The sequence below is a fragment of the Rhinoraja longicauda genome, chromosome 8 (genome assembly GCF_053455715.1).
Source record: "Rhinoraja longicauda isolate Sanriku21f chromosome 8, sRhiLon1.1, whole genome shotgun sequence".
Classification (NCBI taxonomy): Eukaryota; Metazoa; Chordata; class Chondrichthyes; order Rajiformes; family Arhynchobatidae; genus Rhinoraja; species Rhinoraja longicauda.
The window spans coordinates 26,482,754-26,501,652 of record NC_135960.1 but is presented as its reverse complement, the minus strand read 5'-3'; the positions used below and the strand labels follow the sequence as shown (position 1 = coordinate 26,501,652).

General features: G+C 39.9%; 1 protein-coding gene across 5 annotated transcripts in view; it reads right to left on the bottom strand.

Moving 5' to 3' along the window:
• Positions 1-18,899, bottom strand: part of dpp10 (dipeptidyl peptidase like 10) — a 1,117,462-nt gene that overhangs the window by 93,241 nt on the left and 1,005,322 nt on the right. For all 5 annotated transcript variants that reach the window (XM_078403450.1, XM_078403449.1, XM_078403451.1 and 2 more), the window contains exons 8-9: positions 18,485-18,605; positions 4,188-4,342 (exon numbers count right to left, since the gene is read on the bottom strand). In XM_078403450.1, coding sequence (XP_078259576.1) covers positions 4,188-4,342; positions 18,485-18,605 — 276 coding nt within the window. The remainder of the gene's footprint in view (positions 1-4,187; positions 4,343-18,484; positions 18,606-18,899) is intronic.

Below are 18,899 nucleotides of genomic sequence, written 5' to 3'. Positions count from 1 at the left end.
TACCACTAGTGTACCACTAGGTGACAGTGTCTTCATCCAACAGGATAGAACATAAAGCTCTGGAGTAACTTAGCGAGGCAGCATCTCTGGAGGATATGGATAGGTGTCCCAATGTTTCAGGTTGGGACCCTTCTTCAGATTGGCATGGATAGGCGATGTTTCAGTTTGGGACCCTTCTTCAAGTCCTAAACCTAACCATGTCCTCCAGAGAAGCTGCCTGACCCGCTGAGTTGCTCCAGCACTGCGTGTTCTAAGCAAGATTCCAGCATCTGCAGTTTCTGTGTGTCTACATCCGTCAGGAAACTAATCTCTTGATTTCCATCTCTAAAATTATCACCCACTTCACCTTTAAAAAAATAGTCAGCTTAGTTTTTCGTTACCTCATCTGATTTTTTTCTCTCTTTCCCTTGGCTTCATGCCTGGTTTCCATAAGTTCATCTATGAAACGCCTTTTGACATTTTCACATTGAAGCCTCTACATAAATACAGATACTCGAGTACAGTGCTTTATACTAACAGATAAAGAGCTCTACTGCTCTGTCAGCATCAGCACTCAGATCCTGAAGGTCAATTATTTTCTCTCTAGTAATGATTCACGATGTATTTTTCCTAAAGGCATACACATTTTAGAATCCCTCAGAAACAAAGGTCATTCCCTCACTACCTAGCTAATCCCTTGTGCCAAGCACAGGCAGCTGTGTAGTTCAGAGACAGCTGCCATGTAACTATCAGGAAAATTATTACACGTTTTGAAGCAGTGTCGCTGATGGGTTGACAGATCAGGAGCATCTTATACAGTAACTCAGAGATTGCTGTAAAGATCATGGAGATGGGTGGTAAAGTAGTAGCTTTATCACAGAAAGAGTTCTAGCTAAAGATGAGACAAGATATTGGTATCTAAAAATGCCCAAACCAAGAAAGCCCATCCATTTTTGGGGTAGTACAGTGGTGCAGCCAGCCGAGTTGCTGCCTCAGAGTTAAGTGTGTTGAACTGTCATATGTATCAAAGCGGAACAATGAAATTCTTACTTGCAGCAGCATCAGGCCTGTAAACACAATATTCAATAGATAACATAATAAACAAACTGTAAAAGTTCAATTAGAAAATCCAATACAGTGGTATTAGTACAATATGAAATGAAAGCCCAAAGTCCCTAGTGCAACTAACACTGTTCATAGTTTGCAGTTTAGTTGGTGTATGCAATGTTCAATAGCCTGTTGTTAGGTAGAAGCTGTTCATTAACCTGGAGGTCACAGTTTTCAGACTGTTATACCTTGTTCCCGATGGCAGTGAATCGAGAGCATGACCAGGGAGGCGTTGGTCCTTGGTGATACTGACTGACTTTTTGAGGCAGTGCCTCCTATATATTCTTTCAAAGGTGTGGTGGTCAGTATCTCACAACTCCAGTGACCCAAATTAAATCCTTACCTCAGATACTGTCTGTATAGAATTTGCATATGTTCTCTGTGACTGAGTCAGTTTCTCCCACACACCCTGATGACCCTGTGACCTCAGTCTCCGGGCCCGATGTCAGAGCATCCTTCAAGAGAGTGAATCCACGCAGAGGGTCTGACCCTGGCTAAAGACCTGTGAATTAACCTCCTGCTACTGTGGTCTGAGGTTCCTAACATATTCAAAAGGGCATCTATTGTATTGGTTCCCAGGAAGAGCATGGTGACCTGCCTTATTAACTACTGCCTGACAGCATTGACATCCGCCATAACAAACAGCTTTGAGAGGTTGTTTTATGGCGTGAATCAACTCCTGCCTCAGAAGATCCTAGATTTGCTTCAAATTACCTATCACCATAACAGGTCAACAGCTATCACACTAGCTCCCGGTTTACTCTAGACCATATGGATAATAGGAAGACGTTTGTCAGACTGCTGTTCGTCGACTTTAGCTTGCCGTTCATTACTGTCATGCCTACCAAACTTATTACCAAGCTCCAAGACCTGGTCTTCTGCACTTCTTTTTGCAACTGGATCCTTGACTTTCTCATCAGTAGACTTCAATCCGTGTGGATCAGTAACAACATCTACACCTAAATGACAACCATAACTGTGGCTAAGCATAGCTTCAATGTACATATTAGTGGTAACACCACTGTAGTTGGCTGAATCATTGGTGGTGCTGTCAGCATACAGAGAGATAGAACACCTGGCTGAATGGTGCTACAACAACAACAACCGCTTCTTCAATGTCAATAAGACCAAGGATTTGATCGTTGACCTCAGAAAGGGGAAGTCAGGAGATCACGTGCCAGTTTTATAAGAAACAAGGAGCTACCAGTTTTTTATTGGTGGGTCGGTGGTGGAGAGAGTTAGTAGTTCAAATTATTGGGCATTAACAGCTCAGATGGCCTGCCATGGGCCCAGCACATAGATGGAATCATGAAGGTGGTGCATTAGCAGCTTTACCTACTTAGAAGTTTAAAGAGATTCAGTATGTCTCCAAACTTTTACATATGTAGTGTGGAAAGTATTCTGACTAGTTACAACATGGCCTGGTATGGCAATTCCAACACAGAGGAATGCAATAGGCTGCAGTGGTGGACTAGGCCCGGTCCATCACGGGCACAGCCCTCCCTCCATTGAAAGCATCTGCATGAGGTGCTGCCATCGAGCCAGGTGGTTGAACAGCTAGTTTCATACAACTATCAGGGTCTTGAACCATCCTACACAATCCTTAATCCTACTTCGACAATGGAACACTATAGTTCACATCTTGAACTACAACAAACTTGTGTTTTTTTAATGTATGTTTTTGCACCAATATCTTGCTTTTTTTGCAGTTTTCTTACTTTTCGAATTTTGTATAATTTATGCGGAATTTTTTTCATCTGTGTCTATATGCCTGTAATGCTGCTGCAAGTAAAAAAATTATTATACCTGTACCTCACCATATTGGTGCATATGGCAATAAACCTGAACTCAAATTATTGCTGAGCTACGCCAATTATTTCAGGTCTTCCACATTTACGTTGAAGTCTGAAGTTGGAGACACTACTGCCGAGATATTCAGGAAAATCCAGACCATCATAAAACCAATGACAAATGCCTGGAATAGTTTTCTGGCCATAGAATTTCTCAGGAGATAATAAATACTGTAATTGGAAAATTACTGCTGTCTTTACAAGAATAGCACTGACTGAGCTTCCATATTAACTTTTTCTGCAGGCACGGGTAAAATGAAAGACACCTGAAGGTGTTTGGCATAAACCAGCTTCAATGTTATAATATAATAGTTCTAATTTATTGAAGGCATCTATAATGATTTACTTGCAGAAAATGCTCTGCATCCTAATGCTGTATTGTACTTTATGCACATCTTTTGTCCTGAATCCGACAAATTTGATCGTTACTTTACGAGAGATTAAAGATTGTAACTGCAAAAGTCATTTGCACGAAGATACAGTGCATCTGTACAAAAAACCTAAGTGTCTAACATTTGACATGATGATTTACTATTGTCTGCTTCTTTCAATATAGCTGAAGATATCTTTAAATGCATCTGTGGGGTGTTTTAAATATTTAGGTAAGTAAAAATTGATCATCTGCCACTATCCAGCTTTCATTTGGCTTCAAAGTAACCAGGTTGTCGCTTTTCATACACAGGTCTGTGTGATTCAGAGCACTGCACTGATTCCTGTAACATTCAAGACAGGTTCTCTATAAGAGCACGTCAAACAGCCCAAATAATTAACAATTAGTCACCGAATGCAGTCTATAAAGCGCAATTCACAGAAACCTGATAGGAATATTTACTTATTTTGACAAAGCCTTGGCGAAAGCATATTTGTAAATCGGCTAACCCTTCTCACTTCAGCTGCTTGTCAAATTCACAGTCATTCAGTAGATCTGTGTAAACAGACTCAAAGGGCAAGGCACATTTTCAATGCATGCTCAGTTTACTTTTGTGGTTTTAATAAAACTGCAGTACTTTACAGAATATTCCTAAAGGTGATGATAGATGTCCTTTCTTTCTCCACCTTTCCACAGAATTCACAAATAATAACATCTCATTTTCTTCTTCGGTAAGCTGACAACTTCAATGTAATTAGACCCAATGAGAGTGAATCTAATACACTGCACAATGCAACAACTCTGATTACACCATGATTCCGATTACAAATTTATGCATTACTCATTAATATTTTTCAAAGATTTATGATTATATTTCTTACCTTAGGATATGGATATTGTTTTCCCTTTGGGTACAAATTGCCAGTAAAACGTGGGATTATCATATTAGGTACCAATGAATCATTGATCATCAGAAATGCCAGACGTTCTCCATTTGGGGACCACCAGTGAGTAACATGGGAATGTATCACCTCCTCTGTAATCAAAGCATTTTCATCAAAATAAGATAATCAATAAAAGCAATTAACCTATCAAGTGTAGAGGCTCCAAAGCAATTTACAGCTAAGAGGAGCTTATGAGCATTGGTAGGTTCAAATACAAAATGAAATATTTAACATTTAGATGTACTTTATCCATTGCTTTTGAGGAAAATAATGAAATGATGCAAGATAATATAACTTTAGTAACCTGTGAATGAATTGTGCATAGCAAAATCGGACTAAATTCTATCACATTTTTACTTCGTATATAATGAATCACTATTTATGGAAGCGAATAATTTTATTATAACTCACAATTACATTGATCTACTTATGTTTTATAGCTTTGTCGTGCTCCAGAATTAACAGTATTATAGAATGATAAGAAGCTATTGTATCTTTTGGGGTTATCCCTAATAGGTTTGCAATTCAGGTAATTTCTAATTCTGTTTTTATTACCTATCACCAGTTTACATTTATAAAGCAATTATGTGGTAAGGTATTAATGATTCTTTCCATCTTTTCTTTCATCAAAGGACAACACTGAACAAAAGCAATAATTTTCATTAATGGTTCGGAATCTAACCCAAAACAAATGGGGAGGCATGGTGGTGCAGCAGTGGAGTTGCTGCCTTACAGCGCCAGAGACCTGGGTTCGATCCTGACTAAGGGTGCCGTCTGTACGGAGTTTGAACGTTCTCCTGGTGACCTGCATGGGTTTGCCCTGGGTGCCCCAGTTTCCTCCCACATTCTAAAGATATACAGGTTTGTAGGTTAATTGGCTTAGATAAAATTGTATATTGTCCCTAGTGTGAGTAGGGTAGTGTTAATGTGTGGGGATCGCTGGTCAGTGCGGACTCGTGGGCAAAAGGGCCTGTTTCCAATGCTATATCTCTACACTAAACTAAACTAAACCAAACCAAAATAATCCAACGATGATTTATCATGGTGTGCCTGGTTAGCATATAGGGCTTTGAGTTGTTAGTACCAGTTCACCAGCAATCATGATCATGAATGGTTGAAGTTATAGATTTGGGGGGAGCTTTGGGAAGGTGTTACGATGCATTTGCAACTGGCTATGAAAGCCAAGAGAAATACATATAGTCTCCCCTCTACATAAAATTCAGCACAATGATGAAAATTACTTTGGGATATTGGTGGAAATTACTCCTCGATGTTGTCAAGATACTTGGCTGCTACACTGACCGAATGTATTGGAGGAATTCGGGTGCTAAACAGCTGATCATTTAGGGGATTTTCTGGTTGTCCTCCCTGCTCTAGATGGTGGTACATGCACTGCGATTTTTTTTCTGGCAGTCTAACTCACAGGGCAACTCAATAACACCATTTTGGTAAATGCTATTCATTTCTAAACAAAATTTCAAAACAAATCAAAATACCCCTTAATACCCTTTGGGTTGTACTTGCATTCAAATCTGGAAACAATGCCGTGAGATTAAAACACAACTCAACTCTTAAAAACAGTAAGTAAAAAGGCAAGACCCCTTCCATAAGGCTGTGAAGCAGCAGTTGGTATTCATAGCTCCAGACCATGGAGGTACAATACTTCTTCTTAACCTTTGAGATGTCTTATGAGCTCACTTTTTAGTGATTTTAATAGTAGGAAATGTTAGTCACATTTACTGCATTTGAAGTGAACTGATTATGGGCTAAAACCCTGCAGACTTACTGAAGGAGCCACAATGTTGTATTGTGAAACATCACATTGCATCCCACAGTGATTCACAGCTGGCAGCTTGTCACAGTCTGACAGACATAACTGTACATATTGATTGCTGCCATGTTATTATAGCTTTAAATATTATGCTGCAATGCGCGTAGCTGAAAGGGCAATTATCACAATTATATTGTTCAATGCATTCAAACATTGAGTATAAACAACATTCAGTATTCAGCAGCTTTAACATGCAGAGCTCTGATAAAAAAAATATGTTCATTTTCTACACTCTTCCATGAAAAGGTGTTGATAACAATAGGATTACAGCTGGGTTCCGGCAGGGCCTTAAGTTTACTGGTTAATACAGTAATCAGAGATGATGATGTTTGAGCTGAAGATATTGGTTACTGGATAATTGACTGCCACTGCTCATGGGCAAAAAAATGATACCCTTTGCCAATGACACCCATATCCTGAAGCATGACAGAAACAAAACTTTGCAAACAATATTTATTTTCTTGTGGATTATGCGACAGTATATTGTGGGACACATATAGCTAATTATTTGTACTAATGAAGAGGTATTCATATTATGAAATAAAATTAACTGGAGTTGGGGATCTAGTGGACACTGTAAAATATCATTATGAGGCGGCTAACACTTATATATTATGAAAGTTTGTTCAGCATTGCTATAATTTCAATTCAGAATGCAAAACAAAATAGGTGGTTAAAGCCTTTACACTACCAGTGAGCCATAAGGCCGAAAAACATTTTGCTTGAGAAAAAGTGAAATTTTGTTGAAATACATGACTAACCTTTTATGACATTAAATCCTATTTAATTAAATGATATTCTACAACTACTCTAGTCTGTAGCTTGGTTTACTGAACTGAAGCAATTTCAAATGTAGAAATAGTGGAAAGATGATTTCTGAGAGTGGTAATGAATTTTCTGCTTCAGTAACCTCTTAAAAGAGCCATGCAATTGAATGAAAAAGCATGGAACTGAAGACAATCATCTGCATTACAAGAAAGTCTTTACCTTTGCAAGTATGGTTTAACATGCAGAGCTCTGATAGAAAATATGTTTATTGCACTACTGATGAACTTTGTGGGCTAAAGTTTTGTTTTCCTCTTAATGATTCTCAGCGTTCAGATATAACCAAAATGGAATGATGAAATGTGACTTTGACTCGTCCAATGGCCTATTTAATCAAGTATCAGAATATAGATTACACATGTGAATGAGGATAACTGGATGGATAAACTTTCTCATAACAGTTGCCCTCCTACTATTGTAACTCCAGTCTACCCTCATTATTACAGACCTCTTTATTACAGATTTTGGTTATAGCGATGGAGCATCCCCACAGTAATCAAACACCACTGTCCCTTAGAGAACACAGGCTGTTAATCACACTGCGGGAGGTCATTGAAATTGACAAGCAATTGCTTCAATCTGTGCAACAATGAAGGACACAAAGTGCTCGAGTAACTCAGCAGGTCAGGCAGCATCTCTGGAGAGAGCACAGATGGGTGGCATTGCAGGTTGATATTGCGCCATTCACAAGCGGCAACGGGTTGAAAAACGCAGTGGTGCCGGTTAACACAGCACCAACGTTCACCGCCTTCCCAGGCTCTCTGACGCTGGGATCACTGAAGTCACCGCTGGCACACACCACCACCCCAGCCACTTCCACACCAGTCCTACTAACCTTCACCACCAGGCCGGGTTGCCAACACCGGCCCATACCACCTCACTAGCTGATTCCAGGCTGGACCGACTGCTGCCACCACCGGCCCACACAGCTTCCTCAGCCGCCTCCAGGCCACGCCTGACGCTGCCACCGCCAACTGTTACCTGCACTCAGGCCACCTGCGGGCCATGGCCAATAACTGCTGATCCTCGCCTCTCCCCCAGCCGCCGGCAGGCCGGGGCCATCAACTCACCAGGATTCCAGGCAAAATTGCGGATCGAGAGCCTGAAAATGGGTCTTGACATAAAACGTCGCCTATCCATGTTCTCCAGAGATGCTGCCTGACCTGCTGAATTACTCCAGCACATTGTGTTCTTTTATGTATTAACCAGCATCTGCAGTTCTTTGTTTCTACTACTTGTGCAGTTTACTCTAATTATACTCTATTACTCAGTAATCACATACTGGGTTATAACAGACAATTGTCAATACCAGACACCATTCTCCCCAACTTTGGTCCATTAATACAAGGGTTATCTGTATATATTTAGCTTAATGTCTGTTTTAAAAAAATAAACCAGGTTGATTCCTGGGATGGAAGACTGATTTATGAAGAGATATAGCATCAATTTGGATTAAATGCATAGCATTGAGAAGATTGGGAGGGGATCTCAGAAACCTGAAAAACTGTCATATGTTTGAACAGATTAAATGCAGGTGGATGTTCTCATTGTCTGGGTAGATCAGAATCAAGAATATAATCTATGGGCAACATATAACATAGGACAATACATCACAGCAACGTTTAGCCCATACCCCTCTAAACCTTTTCTATCCAAATACCTGTCTGTGTTTTTTAAATGGCGTTATAGTAATTGCCTCATCTACCTCCTCTTACAAGTCATTCCATATATCCATCAACCTCTGTTTAAAATAAATGCATCTCAGGTTTCTATTAAATCTGCCCCTCTTACTTTAAACCTATGTCTTTTGGTTCTTGATTCCCCTGCCCAGGGTATATAAACTCTGTGCATTCACCCCATCTATTCCCCTCATGATTTTATAACTCCTCTATAAAATCACCCCCTCAGCCTTCTGCACTGCAAGGAATGGGAAGATGCCTGCCCAACCTCCCGACAGATCCGCCCCTCAAATGTTGACAAAATCCTCATAAATCCTCGCTGCATTCTTTCCAGCATTTCAACATGTTATGGAACAACAGCAAGGCAGCAACTGCATTTCCTTTTCCAGTGACTTTTATAACCAGTTATGATTCTGCAGCAAATGCAGTTTATGCAAATAAACAGTTTATTAATCTTCCAATTGTTCAAATTCATTTGAAGTCCATCGGCAACTCAGGGAGAAAAAAGTTTTTAGTTTAAACCTGAACATGAACTGTCTAACATAAAGCACAGATCATTCATGTTGATGTGTTCACTGGTTTTCAATGCATTTTCAAACTTTTCCCATTATCCAACCTGCAGCACAGTACACACTGAGTGAAGTTATCAACACTGGCTCTGCCACTGTGACAAATACTATGATTGAAAGGGCATAGATAAGGGCTCCAATTTACAACTCTCATTTTTGCCTGGCTTTACCGGTCTGGAGTCAGCTTGAGACTTCATCAAGCTTATTACTGTGCAATAGCCCATGTCCCACAGATATGTGGTTGGGAGAGGTTATGTCATACTTCAGGGACTTGAAAGCATGCGAGGGATGCCTCATATCATATCATATCATATATATACAGCCGGAAACAGGCCTTTTCGGCCCTCCAAGTCCGTGCCGCCCAGCGATCCCCGTACATTAACACTATCCTACACCCACTAGGGACAATTTTTACATTTACCCAGCCAATTAACCTACAAACCTGTACGTCTTTGGAGTGTGGGAGGAAACCGAAGATCTCGGAGAAAACCCACGCAGGTCACGGGGAGAACGTACAAACTCCTTACAGTGCAGCACCCGTAGTCAGGATCGAACCTGAGTCTCCGGCGCTGCATTCGCTGTAAAGCAGCAACTCTACCGCTGCGCTACCGTGCCGCCTACCTCGGGCAATGCTTCATCCAACTCTTTAACCAGCCTCTTTAAATGACTGCATTGTTTCCCCAAAATATACATTCTCAACTATCCTTTATAAGTAAACTAAAGGGCCTTCTTTATCTTATTTAGAGACATTTGGACAGCTACATGGATAGGAAAGTTTTAGCGGGAAATGGACCAAACATGAGTAAGTGGGACTTATGTAGATGGGGCATCTTGGTTAGCATGGACAAGTTGGGCCAAAGGGTCAGTATTCGTCCTGTATGACTATATGACTATCTATTATGACAAATGCCTACACATAGAAGCCGTTCACTTTCTCCTACTACTGATATGCTGGGGAAGGAGAGAGTGGGTGTTAACACCACATGGTTTGGAAGTTGAAAATTCACATTGTGTATTTCAACTCAATGGAAGTCCAGAGGGAAAAAAAGGACAATATTGTAATTGAATGAATGAAAGAATGAACCTTTATTATCACATGTGACATGTCACAGTGAGATTCTTTGTTTTGCATAGCCAAGGTATGCAAAGAGTCACCACATAAAGGGTGCTGACAAAGTTACAAAGTATTCAATTTTAACAAAAGTAAATTCCGTTGTCATTGCAAGATGTCCAATATTTCCTTCAGCAGAAATATTTAAATCATTGGGTGTTATATTTTTGGTCACAATGGTGAAGATGTTTTACTTAGTAAGGACAGATTTGGAGATTAATTTTGTGTATCAATTGTACAAAGCATTTAATTAATGATTTGATTGATTACACCCAGTCTGATCCCACTGGTAGATTGAATAATTTCTTGTTTATTCAATTTCTCTCTCCTTGTAGGGCTCATCTTCTTTTGTCTTAGGTCACATTTCCTTCTACAGGCATTCCGGTCTTCAACAACTGTGCAGGGAAGTGTTGTGATGCATACAGCAGACAACAATAACAATTGAAGTTTTAGCAAAGCCATGTCGTCCCTGAGGGACAACCTTTTCACACATAGGGTGGTGGGTATATGTAAAATGTTGCGAGAGGAAGTAGTTGAGGTAGGTACAATAACAATATTTAAAAGACACTTGGACAGGTGTACGAATAGGAAAGATTTAGAGGGATATGGGCCAAATGTGGGCAAATGGAACTAATTTAGATGTGGCATCTTGGTCATCATGGATGATTTAAGCCAATGGGTGTGTTTCCGTGCTGACCAACTAAATGACTGCAAATGGGGTGAATGTCATTTCCCAAGATTCAAGCAGATTCTTATGAGAACCAGGTGCAGAATCCACTTTCCCCCAGACACTTTCTGGGCAGCTCAGTGATGCAGCTGGTAGATCTGTTGCCTTACAGTCCCCATGACCGGGGTTCAATCCTGACATTTGGTGCAGAGTGTGTAGAGTTGGCTGATATTTCACCCATGACCTCTGTTTCACCCACATCCCATAGCTGTACAGATTGGTAGAGTAATTGGCCACTGTTGATTGTCCCTCACATGTATGTGAATGGTAGAATCCTAAGGGAGTTGATGGGAATGAGCTGGGAGTGAAATGGGATTTGTGTAAATGGGTTCTTGATCGCCAGGTAACTCATTGGGCCTGTTTCTGAGCTGCATGACTTATGACACTGCTCTGATGCGCTTGGCTAATGTATTTTAAATTACTGATTTTGTTTCTTCATGCTGAGCTGCAAATGTAATTTATTCTAGTAAGAAATGTAATCATTTTGTAAGTTGCCAAGATGAACATTGCTCGGCACCATTACGGCAGAAACAGCTTGAATGTGATGTGCACTGGACATATAAATGCATTTTTATTGAGCACCCTGTGCTAATTCATGCTACTGAAATGCTAATTCATACAAAGCTGTGCTTCTGCGGTCTAATATCTACTTTCTGTTATCATCCTATTGTAGAATTAAATGGAGCAAAATTAGGCAGTATTGTGATTATGATATGAACTAAAATTGTACTATTTGACCAAATGCCGGGATGGGAATAGAATTTGTGTTGCCTTTTCATCTTTACGACCAGCCAATGCTTATAATGATATTTATTAGTTTGGTGCACAATAGCACAGTTCAGTTCAAGTTAGGTGGTACTCGATAAAGTTTTCTTACTGGTTTTATTGGGGGCCATGTATAGCGGCTGGAAAAATTGCTGGCAATTCTCCTAAAAGGTGATGTTGGTTATCCAGATTTAGAAAATGATGATGATTTCATGACCATTTCCAGAATCTCTTCAGATTGACTGTGGATGGTGCAAACATACATCTCCTACATTGTCACCCGTTCTCAGCATTAACCTTAACCATTTTGCATTTTCTTTTGAGAGTCTGCAGAGTGCTTGAACTGAGGGGATTAGAGTTGAGAAAACATTCAGATCAACCATGATCTTATTATGTGGCAGTGTAAACTTGCACAACTGAGAAGCCTACTCTTGTTTTCAATTTATTTATGGCCAGTTATTGTTAGAAGAGCAAAAGAGGGTGAATATGATTATCAATTTCTTTAATTTTATTTCATATTCTCTAACATTCAATAGTTGCAAAATAGTTGACTCATTTAGCAAAGACGTGGGTAGGGCCATAATAAACTTAGCCTTGGTTCCAAAATGTGCTGAGTCAGTTGATTTAAAACAACATTATTGTCTAGATGTTATTACTGGTCATGGTGTCATATCTGGTCATTTTACTATCTTAGAGATTTCTGTTCATGAAAAGACTACAGCACAGAAAGACATCATTTGGTCCACCATGTATGCTCTGGTTCCGCTACCTCTCTGTGTACTTGTGGTCCCTGATCCTAAGAACTATTCTCGGAAATCTTTTCTGGATTCTCTCTTGACACCTTTGACATCCTTCCTATAATGTGGAAACCAGAACTGAGTACAATATTCCAAATGACGCTGGGCTACTGTTTTATAAAGGTTCAGCAATACTTACCTGTTTTTATAAGCTGTATCTCTACAGTTAAAATCCAGAAACGTGTGTGACTTCTTAATTCCTTTTTGAGCTTGTCCTACCACTTTCCATGATTTGTGCACACAACATCCAGATCTCTCTGCTTCTGCACACACTTTACAAGAATGTCCTTGATTGTTTAGTTTAGTTTAGCGATACAGCGCGGAAACAGGCCCTTTGGCCCACCGAGTCTTTGCCGAACAGCGATCCCCGCACATTAACATCACCCTACAGACACTAAGGACAATTTTTACATTTACACCAAGCCAATTAACCAACAAACCTGTACATCTTTGGAGTGTGGGAGGAAACCGAAGACCTCCAGTTTAAATTCCATGTGGAATATTTTGGAGGACCAAGAACCAAGAACCAATCTCGGAGAAAACCCATGCCAGTCACGGGGAGAACGTAGAAACTCCGTACAGACAAGTACCCATAGTCAGGATCAAACCTGGGTCTCAGGCACTGTAAGGCAGTAGCTCTACCACTGTGCCACTGTGCCGCCCTTGTGTATTGCCTATTGCCTATCCCAATTTATCACCTTTTATTTCTCTACGTCATATCTCAACTGCCATGTGTCTGCCCATTACACTTATATTTTCAATATTCTGCTAACATCTATCACTGTCCTCTTCACAGACCCAAATATGAAATTGGTTAGCTCTGATAGTATTGGTAAAAAATCTCGTGAAAAATATTAGAATTGCTCTTCCATTGACTGCTGAATATATGGCAAGATCACCATGTAACCCTCCAGTTACAGCACAGAATTAACTGTGCATTTACAGATGAGTTTGAGCATATTGCTTATGCACCATTCTGTTAGATATTCGTATATGAATCAATAGCTGTTTTGTGAATTATTTCCCAGCATTTTAGCACTGAGTTTATACTGCATAATAAGTGTTAGTAGATGGAGAACTCACATTAAGTAGGTGAAACAATCAACATTGATCACCAGACTGTCAGCTCCCCATACTTCTCATCCATTGTATGGTCATTATTTTGGTCAAGGAGATGATAAAGATTAATTGCAGCAACCTCACATTGATCAGACCAGAGAAAGGAGATTTGATATGCATTTCTCTGCTATTGTCAGAAACCACATTAATAGTCCACTGCACGCAGCTTCAGTTCATTGAAGTCAGTGGATGAAATATCAAAGGGCGCACAGTTACAATTTCCCATAGTACAAAGTGATCATGGAAATGAGCTCAGGTACTTAAATGTACATAGATGGACATTCCACATTGCATGCGTTAAAGATAAATGGCTCTCTCTGTGGCAATGCATGTGATGTAGCGGAACATGTAACATAAAGCTTAGAATATTGGACTGCTGCTCTGAATATTCAAATTCCTGGAAAAAGTAAAACACATAAAACCAGATAATTTGTCCACTAACATAAGATAAAAATACTGAATTATTGTGAAAACTTAAAACCATTTACTCCTGCTGCTGTCAATTTAAAACTTCTGGACATGATCTAGACAGGACTACTTTTCAAGATCATTCATCCTAATCTTCTGACTATTGTTATACCCACTGAAATACCTCCTCCTTCATATCTGCCACCTTCACAACATGTCTTATACTGGGTGGTGCTAATGCCTTCAATGAAACAAAGGTTGTTCAATATAATGGGGATCTATTTGTGTCGGGTCTGTTCAAGGACAAGAAGTGAATGTGCAAGGGTGAAACACACGAGAGAGAGTGAAGATGGCTGAACTAATCAGTCAACTTCCATCACCCTCTTGGCAGTTGGAACATTAATGACTTGCAAAGACACACGATTCAAGAGCTTATTCTCCATGTATTTAATTTTTTTGGTCAAATAACAACCCTCTTAATCAGCTGGGCAATCAGCATGGTGTTATCTGGAGAAAGAAAAAAGGGTTCTATTAACAAGAACAAATTTACCACCCTTTGGATATAAAGGTTACTGAATAAATTAAATAACTTTACTAAAACTCTTGATTTCATTATCAAACCACTTTGCTAGGAAATGCACTGAAATTAAATGCCATAGCTGGAATAGGCTGGCAGGCATAGTGAGACTGAGCAACTTTTTCAACTGATCTAAGGTACTTAATGATGGTTTCAGCAAAGTGATGGTATTGGCATGTAGTACTATGGGGATTGTGGCAGTCAGTTCAGCTGTCAACTTCTTGTGAATTCCTATTGCAAGGAGAGGCTCAACAATATCACAGAGATGGTGAGTAAAGACCATAAGAAAGAACCTCTGCTTAAAACCACTGAATTCCACTGAGAGTTATAGTCATACAGCAAGGAAACAGGCCTTCAGCCCAACATGCCTGTACCGACCAAGATGCTCCATCTACACTAGTCCCACCTTCCTGCATTTGGCCCATATCCCTCTAAATCTTTCCTATCCATGTACCTGATCAAATGTCTTTTAAATGTTGTTATAGTAACAACTACCACTGCTAGAAACTTCTTCCATATACCCACCACCCTCTGTGTGAAAAAGTAGCCCCCTCAAGTTCCTGCTAAATATTTCAACCTATATCCTCTGGTTCTTGAATCCCCTACCTGGGTAATAGACTCTGTAACAACCCTATCTATTACCCTCATCATCTTAAACACCTCTGTAAGATTTTCCCTCATCCTCCTGAGCTCATACCTACTTGTTTAACTGGCTGGAAGTTCAGAATGCCCAACAAATAGTGGAAGCTTGATTTTTAACTCAGCTGCTTAATAATTGCAGAACAAATGTGTTGCACTGTTAAACTCCTCATCTAAAAGGGAATGTAGTTATGGAGAATTCACCTCTTTATTTCAATGCTAGAAGAGGCTGTAGCCAAGTACAAATAACTTTAATTTAATTGACTTGATTCATTATGAGTTGTTTTTTAAAGTGTTTTCCAATTTCTTCATGTGTTTTATTTCTAGAAAACAGAATTCATTTTTTGATAGCACCTTTAATCTGAATGTCAAAGATACTCAGATTATTAAGAATAATAGTTACTATATAAAAAAACAATAAATATCAATGGGCAAATTTGATAGCCTGTGAGTTTATTTTAGTTTTTGTTCAGAGATACAGCATGGAAACAGGCCCTTTGGCCACTGAGTCCATGCCAACCATCGATCAGATGGGACAAGGCATAAAGGATTGTGGGTACAGCCCAATGGCAATTAAGCCAATCCAGGTGTTAGTTCCTATCACTCACATCTGGACAAGAGCATGTCTGTGAGGTTGGTTTTAACATTAGACAAGACAATAGACAATAGGTGCAGGAGTAGGCCATTCGGCCCTTTGAGCCAGCACCACCATTCAATGTGATCATGGTTGATCATTCTCAATCAGTACCCCTTCCTGCCTTCTCCCCATACCCCCTGACTCCACTATCCTTAAGAGCTCTATCTAGCTCTCTCTTGAATGCATTCAGAGAATTGGCCTCCACTGCCTTCTGAGGCAGTGAATTCCACAGATTTACAACTCTCTGACTGAAAAAGTTTTTCCTCTTCTCCATTCTAAATGGCCTACCCCTTATTCTTAAACTGTGGCCCCTGGTTCTGGACTCCCCCAACATTGGGAACATGTTTCCTGCCTTTAACGTGTCCAACCCCTTAATAATCTTATATGTTTCGATAAGATCCCCTCTCATTCTTCTAACTTCCAGTGTATACAAGCCTAGTCGCTCCAGTCTTTCAACATGTGACAGTCCCGCTATTCCGGGAATTAACCTAGTAAACCTACGCTGCACGCCCTCAATAGCAAGAATATCCTTTCTCAAATTTGGAGTCCAAAACTGCACACAGTACTCCGGGTGCAGTCTCACTAGGGCCCTGTACAACTGCAGAAGGACCTTTTTGCTCCTATACTCAACTCCTCTTGTTATGAAGGCCAACATTCCATTGGCTTTCTTCACTGCCTGCTGTACCTGCATGCTTCCTTTCAGTGACTGATGCACTAGGACACCCAGATCTCGTTGTACATCCCCTTTTCCTAACTTGACACGATTCAGATAATAATCTGCCTTCCTATTCTTACCACCAAAGTGGATAACCTCACACTTATCCACATTAAACTGCATCTGCCATGCATCCGCCCACTCACACAACCTGTCCAAGTCACCCCGCAACCTCATCGCGTCTTCCTCACAGTTCATGCTACCACCCAGCTTTGTATCATCTGCAAATTTGCTAATGGTACTTTTAATCCCTTCATCCTTCATTAATGTATTTTGTAAATAACTGCGATCCCAGCACCGAGTCTTACGGTACCCCACTAGTCACTGCCTGCCATTCTGAAAGGGACCCATTTATCCCCACTCTTTGCTTTCTGTCTGCCAACCAATTTTCTATCCATGTCAGTACCCTACCCCTAATACCATGTGCTCTAATTTTGCCCACTAATCTCCTATGTGGGACCTTGTCGAAGGCTTTCTGAAAGTCGAGGTACACCACATCCACCGGCTCTTCCCAGTCAATTTTCCTAGTTACATCCTCAAAAAAATCCAGAAGATTTGTCAAGCATGATTTCCCCTTCGTAAATCCATGCTGACTTGGAACGATCCTGTTACTACTATCCAAATGCTCCGCAATTTCGTCTTTTATAATGGACGCCAGCATCTTCCCCACCACTGATGTCAGATTAACTGGTCTATAATTTCCCGTTTTCTCACTCCCTCCTTTCTTAAAAAGTGGAATAACATTAGCTACCCTCCAATCCACAGGAACTTATCCTGAATCTATAGAACATTGGAAAATGATCATCAATGCGTCGACAATTTCTAGCACTACCTCCTTAAGTACCCTGGGATGCAGACCATCAGACCCTGGGGATTTATCAGCCTTCAGTCCCATCAGTCTACCCAACACCATTTCCTGCCTAATGTGAATTCCCTTCAGTTCCTCCGTCACCCTAGGATCTCTGACCACTAGAACATCTGGGAGATTGTTTGTATCTTCCTTAATGAAGACAGATCCAAAGTACTGGTTCAACTTGTCTGCCATTTCCTTGTTCCCCATAATAAATTCCCCTGCTTCTGTCTCCAAGGGACCCACATTTGCCTTGACTATTTCTTTCCTCTTCACATACCTAAAAAAGCTTTTACTATCCTTTATATTATTGGTTACTTTACCCTCGTACCTCATCTTTTCTCCCTGTAATGCCTTTTTAGCTATCTTCTGTTGCTCTTTAAAAGAGTCCCAATCCTCTGGCTTCCCACTCTTCTTTGCTATGTTATACTTCTTCTCTTTTATTTTTTATGCTATCGACTTCCTTTGTCGGCCACGGGTGCCTCTTATTCCCCTTTGAAGCATTCCTCCTCTTTGGGATAAATTGATCCTGCAACTTCTGCATTATTCCCAGGAATACCTGCCATTGCTGTTCCATCGCCTTCCCTGCTAGGGAACATTCTTCTTGTCATCCATTTAAAATGGAGGGGAATGATGCTTTTCCATTAGATATTTTTTTAATAATTGATGTTAAGACATTTTAAACCTTCACAAAATTGTTAAAATACTGCAATTACAAATACAGTTACTGCAAAACAAAACCCTGGCTTATACAGTGGTATAATGCATCTGAAAAAAACCCAGAATCACTATGTGATTTTATTATTCCAACACACAGTACACGGTATTTTATAAATGTCATTTATGTTTAATCCAGGATTCTCATTTAATGAAAATCAGTTGCTGATACTTGAGCAAATGCAATACTTCCATTTAAAAATACAATATTTTAGTCTCTGTGCTTTACTTCAGACTGCTTCATTGCAGTTAGTCTGATGCATCCTACCTTCATATAACCAGTCTGCAATCCCATTGTAGATAATCCCTTCCTTCCCTGATGAAGTGAGGCGCAATGCACTGCTTTTTACTTCAGTCTGGTAGTAAATGTTATTTTCAAAAATATATACCTAGGATTTAAAGCAAGGCAATATTTTACTTATTGAACAAATTCAAATTGTACAGTTTACAACATAGTCCAGATTTCAGATGAAGAGAATATATCTCCATTGTGTATTAGGTGTGTTCATTTTCTGAAATTGCAAAAGTATAGAGTGCCAGGAAGTCCAATTAACTCAGAAGTAGTAGTGATGTTTTAAGTGTCACTATTTATGAACATTATTTATCTGTAAACGTATTATTTATTTACTCTACTGTTTACTTGATCGAGTAGAAAATGTAACCTGGGATTTTACCACTCTGAA